Source organism: Monopterus albus, unplaced genomic scaffold (assembly GCF_001952655.1).
Source record: "Monopterus albus unplaced genomic scaffold, M_albus_1.0 scaffold18.1, whole genome shotgun sequence".
Lineage (NCBI taxonomy): Eukaryota > Metazoa > Chordata > Actinopteri > Synbranchiformes > Synbranchidae > Monopterus > Monopterus albus.
Window position 1 is genome coordinate 7,873,720 of NW_018127898.1, and position 10,841 is coordinate 7,884,560.

Here is a 10,841-nt window from a genome sequence, read left to right on the forward strand (position 1 = left end):
GTGGGGGGGTGGGTGGGGGAAGTGACATGAGGTGACATGTCCCCTAGCCCTGCCTCACAGACCAAAGCATGTCCAACCCCCATCTTTCACTTCCATAGGGGACAGAGATGGAGACATCTCGGTCACTGCGCATCAGCAAAAAAGCAGGGGAGAAAATATGGCACTGTGCCAAATTCACTTCACTGGACCACACATGCAACATTTACAATTCCCTGCTCATCTCTGATTAAAATCACCACTTATGCAAACAGGAAGGTGCTGGCAGCTCAGTCCCAGCCATGCCAGATGTTGACATGTAGAAAAAAAAGTCACAAACATTTTTTGTGTACAGTACCAGAGGGAAACTCTGCCCTGAACATGTTATTACTACTGCAATAAAATACATGCCTTCAGAAAAGTTGTACCATAAAAATAAATCTGACAAGAAAACAAAAAGCTGGAACATTTTCAAATTGTCCCACTTCACCTAAAGCCCCTACATCCTTAAAAAGTTCCTTCTGTGTTTCAAGTGCTTGGAGAGATCAAACAGTGTAGACATTTTGAAGTATGTGGCCCTTATATTTCCTTTGCTGCTCAGCTAGTTGGCTACAGATGGCTGGTGTTTGCTCTGGGCTAACAGAGCTCACTGTGGGAGTGGGACAGATGCTGACTAGTCCTGCCGCCTCTGTGGGAGAGACTGCACCACATTCCTACAGAAGGTGGAGGGCTCGGTGGGCTGAAGGACTGATGGGTGGGACATCCTGTGTTTTCAGAGATAAGTGGGATGAATGATCAGGCTGTCTGTTGTTCATGGGCGCTGCTAAATATATGCTAAATAAAAATATGTCATGCACAATAAAAGCCTGCTTAATTAATTGTGTGTAAAAGTCAAATTATTTTTTTTAGCAGCCTGAGAAGCCATTTCCATTTTAACCCAGCTCTCATGCAAAATATGGCATTTAGTATAAATGCAAAGCAGAAAAAGGACAATGACGATAAGAAAGGGTGCTCAGACAATGAGGCTTACACAAAGAAAACATGGAAACAACATTACGTGAAATTAAATGCATGTTACACAAAACTTCAAGATTATGCACGAACTGGAAACGTTGCATGCCAAGTGTTACTGAGATAAACAGATGATGGCCAAGTGGAAGGTGGTGTTGACAAAAATGTGCTCAGATACAAAGAGAGGAAGCATGCTGCTGGTGACCACGAGCCCAGGCAGTATGCAGGGCTGTGGTGCAGACAGGGCCCACATCGCACCTTGAGTTCGAGTGTCTCGTGCACCGCGTTGGGTTCAGCTGCGCGGCTAGCCCTTCCTCTGGCTTGGGCCATCTGCAGATACATGGACGTCTAAAACAAGAGACAGCAACACAGTCTGGATGTTACCCCACTGATGAGGAAGGATCTTTTTGAACTCCTTGTAGATTGCTTGAATCTGTCCTGACTTCCTGTCCAGACACAGTGAAAATCTCCCCATACTACACACCCCATTTCCAGAAAAGTTGGAACATTTTCCAAAATGCAATAGAAATCTGATTGTATTAATTCACTTGAACCTTTATTTAACTGACAAAAGTACAAAGAAGAGCTTTTCAGTCTTTTTTCTGACCAATTTAATTGCATTTTTTAAATATAAACACATTTTGAATTTGATGCAACACACAGAGAAGTTGGGACAAAGAGTAAATAAATGTTTTTAGAATATTCCAGTAACACCATTCTGGAAAACTCCACAATTAGCAGGTTCGTTGGTAACAAGTGAGGGTTTCATGACTGGCTACAAAAGGCTCAGTCTTTGCAGTCAAGGATCACCAGCACCTTGCACCAGACACCAGGAGAGGATTGTCAGTCAGTTCAAAGACTATTTCTCTATACAAGATTGCAAACTATTCAACATCTACATTACATAATACTATGAAAACATTTGTGGAATCCTGGGAAATCTCAGTGCATAAAAGCCATGGGCAAAAACCACTGCTGAATGTGCGTGACCTTCAGAAGGCACTGCATGAGAAACCGTCATACTACCCTGATGAATACAGCCATATGGGCTCAGGAGGACTTTGGAAAACCATTGGCTCTTAACACAGTCCAGCTCTACATCCAGAAATACAGCATGATATTCTATTAGGCAAGGAGGAAGCATAAGTGAGGTCCCATCTGAGCTTATCTCAGATAGAACAATGGAAACATGTTCTGTGGTCAGACGAGTCCATGTTTCAGCTTGTCATCAAGGAAAATGGACATTGGGTTCTCTGTGCCAATTATGAAAAAGACCATACAAACTGTCGTCAAAAACCAGCATCTGTGATGGTGTGGGGGTGCATCAGTGCCCACGGCATGGGTTACTTGCATATGTATGAAAGTACCACCAACCCAGAGGCATGTACTGGGATTTCAGAGAGGCATGCTGCCATTGGGGTAACGTCTTGTCCTGGGAAGTCCGTGGATATTTCAGAAGGAAGATGTCAGGCCTCTTTCTGCACGTGCTACAACAGCATGGCTTCACGGGCACAGAGTGCATGTGTGTGACTGGCCTGCTCGCAGTCCAGATCTGTCTCTTACTGAAAATGTATGGTGCATCATGAAGAGGACAATCAGACCACAGCGACCACGGACTGTTGAGCAGGTGAAGTCTTGTATCCAGCAAGAATGGGTCAATATTCCACTTGCAAAACTATAACAATTAGTATCCTCAGTTTACAAACGATTAAAAAGTGGAATTGAAAAGAAAGGTCATGTAACACAGTGGTAAACAGGCCTCTGTCTCACCTTTCTGAGTTAATTCAGGACATTACAAAAGAGACAGGGTTTTACATTTGCTTTGTGTGTACGAGAGTGTGAAGTGTCGCTGTCTTAAATTTGTTTATATTTACAAAATGCAATTAGGTTGGTCAGAGAAAACACCAAAAATCTTTCCTTTGTACTTTTCAGTTAAATAAAGTTTCAAACAAATCACTGATTTTAGTTTCTATTGCTTTTTGGGAAATGTCACAAACTTTACTAGAAATGGGGTTTGTATTTAAAGGAATATAATGCAATTACTGGAAATGTGTGTACCAGATGGTGGAAAAGGCAGCAATAATCGCTCTCTACTATGTGGTTGAGTCAAAAAAAAGTAATTTATTTACACTGACCTAAAAGCTGCAGCCAAATCAAAACATTTAACTGTTAAGGTTTACAAAACATTTGTGCTTTAAGAACTGGAAAACCTAAAATTATACTCTGTAATCAAATGACAACAATAGGGATTCATGTTGAATTAATAATCACAAAATGTTTCCTTATGTGTGTCAGGATATGTGTGCACATGCGTTTGTATGGCCCGTATCGTTCCATGTTTGTGCAGTCATGGTCACCTCTCCAGCCCAACTGAGAAAGGTGCCGACTCAGACCTGCCAGTGCAGTGTGATGAAGAAAATAACAACGTTCTCATTAATGGACTAAAATTGGAACATGCCACCAGCACCCCGTAATGGGAGGTCCCACTTCCAATTACCCAGCATCTCGTATTGTAGAGGCTGGTGGGTGGCCTGGATGGATGTATGAAGGGGTGGATGGGCAGGTGAGTGAGTTGATGGAAGCCCTTTGTTAGTGTGGGGTCATATAGGAGCGATACGCACTGAGGGACTCATGCAAGCGCTGCACTGCTTTCTGATCTTGAGGGAGAGTCCAGTGGGAAATTTACTTTTTTATTTACCCCTCTTTAAAACTCCCCTGGTCATCATTATGGAATAAGTGTGATATTTAAAGAAGCGTGAGGTGTTAAAGGTGAGTATTGCAAGGTAGAGATGCCTGGCTTGGTTCAAGAGGTCCCATTAAAGGCTGAGTCTAAACAGAGTTGCTGAACAGCTCACTGGGGATGACAGCTGTGTGCTGGTGAAGCTGTGTAGGTTGCTGTACCAGGCATAGAGACGTGGTAGCTAAGAATAATGGACGAGGAGAATCATCATATCCAAGAGTAAGGTGGATGAAGAGAAATGTGAGAAACCTGTTTATGTTTACTAAGCTGATCACTTTCACAGCGAGATCACTTCTTTAATCCCAACCTGAGGTTTGCGTCCACGATTGACAAAGGTGCAGACTGGATTGTAAGCTCCTGTCCCACAGACGTACAGTTGAGTCCGGTTCCATGGCTCGATCAGACGAATGAAATTTGCACACTCCTCCTGGAAACAGAAAGACCAGAGTCAATATAAGTGCAATAAATATTCAAATGAAAAGCAATTCATAGCCTTATTTTAATGGGACATGCAGATTTACAGCATGCTACTCCTGAGTGTCTCAAATTTAAACATGTACCAGTTATAATGTGGTTTTCTATATATTTGGACAATATATGAATTTCTCAGCCATTGGGGTTGTGCTCTCCACCCTGGCTTACCAGAGATGACAATGATAAAATTGACTGGTGCTTCTCTGCCAGACAGAGAGGAAGCAACTTTTTTACAGGGCCAAGACCAAACTCCATAGATGAGACCATTTTAACAGGTTAAAAGCAATGAGCACTATGGAGGGAGGTGGATTGCTTGCAATGCAATCCATTCGAAAAACTATATATTTTCAGTTTTTCTTGTAATCATGGTGATGGAAATCACCTCAAGTGAATGTCCCTGGTGAGGTTGTGTGTGCTGTTAACATGCATACTTACATTAGCATCCTTCCCACTCACAAGGCACTCCATCCTTCTTCGTTCGGACACTGGCCAGTGGATCTGCGAGGTGGGAACAAAGGACATTTTACAGTTATAATCCAACCCATTATACATCACTGGCATTTATAAGATTCTGGGGCAAAAACTGCACAAGTAAAATCCATCAAGGCTAATATTACTCCAGCTGGGACTGTCATAACACAGTTACAGTGTTTTAATGACACAGCAACAGAAAATGCAAATGTGAGCTAAATAAAATGGCTGCTGGGGCAATAGAACATTTTGTGCTTGGGGAAGCTGGTGCGTGGTGAGGTATTGCTTGATCCTAGTGTAATAGCCTATGACAGGTGCCAAGGGTGTGGGTGAGAAGAGGTGGAACATGAAAATAGTCTTACAATGTGTGGATCACTGTTGATGTCATGGAGGTCCAGGGAGAGAATGTGGTCCTTGCTGCCGACGTACATGCGGTCATGATCCTCATCCATACGCAGGATCCGATAGTCGGATGTGTTGAGGAGGTAGGCAAAGTGATGAGCGGTGCTGGTAGATCTCAGTTCTGTTGGAGACAAAAACATATCCACTAATGACAGCTGTGGTGCACATGCACATTTTCACACACACATGCATGCACAACTGACACATTCCTGATGGCACTCCTGAATGCCCGTGTGGAGTTATCTGATGGTTTTCCAACAACACTGTTGTAACTTAACACAGAGAGACAAGTGCTGCTGAGTGCCTGTCATATCCTTTTGATGGCTTAGCACCGCCTGAGTGGATCAGAATATTAAAAAGGCTGGGACTTACAGTCAGAAGTTAGAAAAACAGAAGCAGTAACTTGACTGTTAAAAATGATGTTTGGTACAAATTTGTATTGTGCCATAAGGCAAGGTAAGGTCTAAACCCACTGAGTTTCACACTCCTCCATCCAAGCTTGGAGACCACTCCCTGAAGGTCAGAGAACTGTTGACCTTTGGTTATGCAGTGCAGTCGACACATACCCTCATATTGAGAGTAATCTAATCTTCTTCCAGGTCTGTGTTGGACAGTTTGTTTGATATGTTCTTCTAGGTTCAATGACCACGTACAGACAAGGCAGCGAGACCACAGCTAAAACAGCAAAGGCTCCATGCCACACCACAGACAAACACACTCCCCCACAATCTATAGGCCAGAGGCATTACAGGTTAACACTCACATATTGGTAGGCAAACAGAGGTTTCACTCAAGCAGTTGGAAAGTCCCATTTTACTTTCAGCTTTATTCTACGGCAACAGACCACAGAGAGCTAGAACAGAGAACCACATTTTACACTTAAAACTGAGGTGTTGATTTAGCAACCAAAATGTGGTAGAGGGAAACCAGAATGAACTGTCATGTACAGTGACATATCACAACAGAGCTATCTCAGTATATAATTAAAAGAAGGAAGTGAGACAAATAGTCAGTGTGGAGCACTGGATTTAAATAAGATTTATGAAGGGATGGTGCAGTAACATATTCATAACATATGGACAGAAAAATACAGCACAGTTCTAGAAAAGGTGGAGTCAGGTTGATAGGTGTTGGTCGGGGACCCTGCGTGTTTAGCCAGAGCCTTGTACATTGGTGCCCTCAGTGCATTTGCCTCATTCACATGAATGAGACGGCTACATGAGGCTAAAGTCAGTCTCAACACAGACTTATGGTGGTGCTTTTATTGCCTGGTTATTGCCTTAAGGGCTAAGGCCAGGAAACTAAAGTCTCCACTGCACAGTCAACAACCACAATTTGTGCCAAAGACTCTAACATGATTGGAAGCAGCCTTGCACTGCAGAATTGATATTCATATGGATCTCTGGGCATTTTACTGGGAAACGTGACAAAGTCCAGTGTATATAATAAAAGATAACTTGCATATGGGTCCCACAAGGCCCTACTGTTGTGGTTTGAAAAATACAAACTTGAAACTGGACTTAACAGCTTATCTGTCATGCTGCCGACAGTGGTCGAATTCTCGCCTGCCACGCAGGAGACCTAGGTTCGCTTCCTGGCCAGTGCAGCCAAAGTGATAAAAGCAACCCCATAGACTTTTAAAAATAGAGATTTGAAAATGTTTCAGAGAGTTCCTAAATAACAACAGATTTTTGTAAGTTCTGGGTGTGCAGTCATGCTCCACGTGTTTGAAGCAGTCTGGTGGGGTTGTTAGGTGGTTCTGAGGAAAAGGCCTGCACACCAAAGCATGCAAAGTCATCAACATGTCCACAACCGGGCCTTAAACTAAACAGCTAGAGATCTTTTAAAACAGACTCCCTATGGAATCTGATATTACCAGTCTTTCCAGCCAGATCTAAATATAACATAGGGTTAAATCAATAAGCAAACATTAGAAGGGGTTACATCAATAACCAACAATTACTAGCATTAGATGAACTATATTTGTACAGTTTGATTTAATAACTGCGCCCACCAAGGGAATGTTTACGAGTCAGCTGAGTGATTGACAGCTGTCAGAGCCCTGTGCAGAGGAGATGCAACATGTGGTTGGACCCTGTGATTATTTGTGTTAGAGAGCCAAGTTGAATGATGAGTCCCCATACACTAGCTGTGCGGACAGAGTGTAACACAACGAATAAGAACACATTGCACACACACATGCACACATTCTGAAGGCCAGTCGAAGCCCTTCCTGAAGCAGGTTGTCAGTGACTCTTCACTGTGTGTTTGTTGTCAGAGAGTAGCTGGTTGGGACCATCTGTCAGCTGGTGAGGGACTGTGAACAGTGGATAGCAACAACATGCCTTATAGAGAGAGAGAGGCAAGTTAGGAAACAAACACATATGTAATCACCTGATAAATATGGCCCACTGTAATGAACTCTAATGGAATATCTTTCCTTACACCTTGTCCTCTATATTATTTGTAACATACTACACCACAGAGAGCTACGCCTATAAGATGATGGCGTTGTTGAAGAAATCAAGGCCTGCTTGAACCCCTTTACTCTTTTATTATGACAAGAGTATCTGGTCTTTCAAGCAAAATCTGCTGTACACTTTAGGGTTAATACGGCACAGCATTACATGTGGCAATCCTAAAGTCCAAATGCCACTGGACCTTCTGACACGATACAAACAAAACTACTGAAACCTCTCATCATGGGTTTCAAAAAGGGAAAAAGAAAAAGAGAAAGAAGTCTGGTACAAAAACATGTGAAGTCATTTGGCTACTAGACATTATTCCTTATTGTGTCAGCCTCTCTCAGCCAAGTACAAAAGTCAGTCTTCGCCTCAGGCAGGGCCACATGGCATTGTGCTCATATGAAATGTTGATTGAGGATCTATAATGGCAGCAGACTGAGCACGGCTGCTGCGCTGATCTGGAGGTCAGGCCACCTGTGGAAACAAGCCCAGTAGGCCCCTGCACTGAGGCTGGTGCGGGGCAAACGCCCAGCCACAGTCAGCTTGGGAAAACATGCAGAGAGTGTTCATGAACGATGCTGTGAGAGGCTCTTATGGTGTCTGTGCTATAATGCAGCAGAAGTATGTTTTTGCCACATTAATAATAACTCCGAGGAGCCAGCAGTATACGTTTCAAATGACAAATGTAAGTGGCATCAGATCCCAGATCTATTCAACATTTTATTTAGCTCAGATACAGTATATTGAACTGTACACTTGGTGTTTCCTAGATACAGTAGGAGATTACAATTTCAAAGAAAAAAGGCTCAGAGAGGCTGAACCACTGTGTTCTTTGTCAGCCACATTAGGGCATGGCAGCATTTTCTGCACACACAGAGTTATCCTGGAGATTTAGAGGCTGGGAACAGTGTACAAGTGAGTCTATTAGAGCCAGATAAACTCTTAAAGTAGCCTATTGCTGTGTGTATGGTTTGGGTTCACGCTGGGGGGTCTGCACACACACAACAGGGGCTTTGTCTAGGGACGCACTGCTTCCCCTGTGTGGAATGGTTCTTTTAGAGGTGAAAGCATGACGAGGGTGAGGGAACCTGATCCTCGTACTCAGTGTTGTTCTTTTCTATAGTGACGTGCCACACAAACAACTGGTCAGCTAAACCTTTCATTTTTGTTTCTCATATTCATTCTTTCTCATTAATGCACACAAGCAGTACTGTACATGTGTATTAGCACACAGAAAGTTAAGTCAAGGCAGGAGAGAGAGCTTGGACCTATCAGTCCACAAGTGAGAGATGATCTGCTCCACTTTCCTCAGTTTGCTGAACACAGAGAGTCCTCTCCTCTCTCTCCCGTCACCCATGTACTGCTGGTTCCTGCAACGCTCTTTCCTGGCTGCAAGAACCATTTTAGACCCGAACACATACAATATCTTAATGTCAGTCAGTGCCAGCTGCTAAATGTGTACAACACTACAGATCACACAGGTTGTGAGAGACAGACCCAGCTTCTGCTCAGTCTAACCGGGTCGAATCTCATTTTACTGCCACGGGTTTTGCATCTGGGTGTTAATATAATACCCAAGTGGATCTGAATGGACCCGAGTGCACAGTGTTTGGAAGTGAGAGAGTGAAGGAGAACTTCAAAGTTCACCAGAACTTTGTTCTGACAAGGAAACTCACATCTAGCGTACTGTAAGAAAATCAATAGCAAACAAGATGTATGCCATAAATGTTTTGGAATATGATTATTATCCAGTTGGCTACACAGTGTTTTACTGTTAGTGCAAAATGTGGAACTAGGCCTTTCAATTTTTATATAATTTGACTATGAAGCAAGCTATTATTTTTATTGTTATTATTATATTGCTGTTTTTGCTTTTGTGGCAGCTAGTTAACTGATCAAACTTATTGATAAGCTGCTATATGTTGGTGTTTGTTTTTCTCAGTTCTGGTCCACCACATTTTGGTTCAGGTCTAATGTTCCATCAGTCTAAGTGGGTTGGGTTTGAAGGTTCTCAGGTCTCCCTTGGATCAGAACTCTCTTTTTTGAAAACTAATATGTGCACATCTGGTTTTTAGAATTCAGATTGGTCCAAACCTTTGGACTACTGGGAACCTTTGTCACACTTCATATGTCTGTAGGCTATTTGCAGTTCCACCAAAGAGCAATTTCCCCTCTAAATCTCTTAGATGGCTCATTTAAATAACTAATCAGAGGCAGAAAGAAAAACAAAGCAGAAAGAATTTGTGTAGCAATATTTTTCCATTTCTGGCCCATTATTCACCCCTCCTCAAATTTATCCTGTAATCAGTTGAAGGGTCTGTGCCCTGTGATGGGAACCGCTGGACAAAACTACCTAATTAAAGTAGCTCCACCTCAACCAGCTACAACAGAAAAATGCTTAAGGCATCAGTATTATCAGTCTAATAATAATAGTAGGTTGGAGGTTTGTTGGTGTACATGTACACACATGAAGAGATGGTTCCAGGTAGTACACATGGGACTCTCTACAGACACAAACCTTTAAAAAAGCCTTTGATCCTCAAATACACTATGCTTAAAATGTTTCACACACAACATTACCCCCAGCACCACCTCGTCTGCTATCAGTCTGTGTGTGGAGCAGGGAAGCCTTGCCAATAGCAGTGAGCCTGGGGACACGAAACCAAGGAGTCAAACAGAGAAAAGTACACAGATGATTTCTATTATTTATTGGCCAATATATTTTTATTGCATTGTTTGGCTGCTGTGACTATGTACCTGAGTTCTTTTTTCACTGCACAGATTAGCTGGTAAACACTGTTCTCCAGTGCACATATTAACTTCATGTGAAGTACATGTTTCCAGATTTGTTCAAGAATGTTTCACGCTGAACTCTAAGCTGCTGTTGGATAGTGGCCTTTAGTACAATACAGTGGTTGTACTGGGAAGTGCTGGATGTGGTCCACCATCCATCCTCAGACCATTATAAATGAAGATTTATTCTTGTAAGCTTGTCTGGTTAAATGAGGTATAGGCACATACTGTAAGAGAGAGACATGCCTCACTGTCAGCCTGAGCCAGCCCTCCCTCTTCCTCCTGAGAGAATACTTGGCTGCTGACGGTGATCTCCAGGGCAGCAACCCTGCATGTTATAGCATATCTCTCCATCTTAAATTAATAACCAGCGGCCTGAGTTTACTTTGGAAATATGTTTGGACAGGAAACATTCACTGGTATGTAGCACACTCTCAGGCTCCCAGCTCCAGAAATAAGAAAGCTCACTGGTTAATGCTGTCTTATATGAAATGATTTCCAATCACGCA

At 42.7% G+C, this 10,841-nt stretch overlaps 1 protein-coding gene across 4 annotated transcripts in view; it reads right to left on the reverse strand.

Moving 5' to 3' along the window:
- LOC109956239 (semaphorin-3F-like) overlaps positions 1-10,841 on the reverse strand; it is a 76,526-nt gene that overhangs the window by 26,009 nt on the left and 39,676 nt on the right. For 2 of the 4 annotated variants that reach the window (XM_020593201.1, XM_020593200.1), the window contains exons 3-6: positions 5,035-5,195; positions 4,637-4,699; positions 4,035-4,154; positions 1,246-1,335 (exon numbers count right to left, since the gene is read on the reverse strand). In XM_020593201.1, coding sequence (XP_020448857.1) covers positions 1,246-1,335; positions 4,035-4,154; positions 4,637-4,699; positions 5,035-5,195 — 434 coding nt within the window. The remainder of the gene's footprint in view (positions 1-1,245; positions 1,336-4,034; positions 4,155-4,636; positions 4,700-5,034; positions 5,196-10,841) is intronic. The other 2 variants (XM_020593204.1, XM_020593203.1) reach the window with 1 other exon arrangement.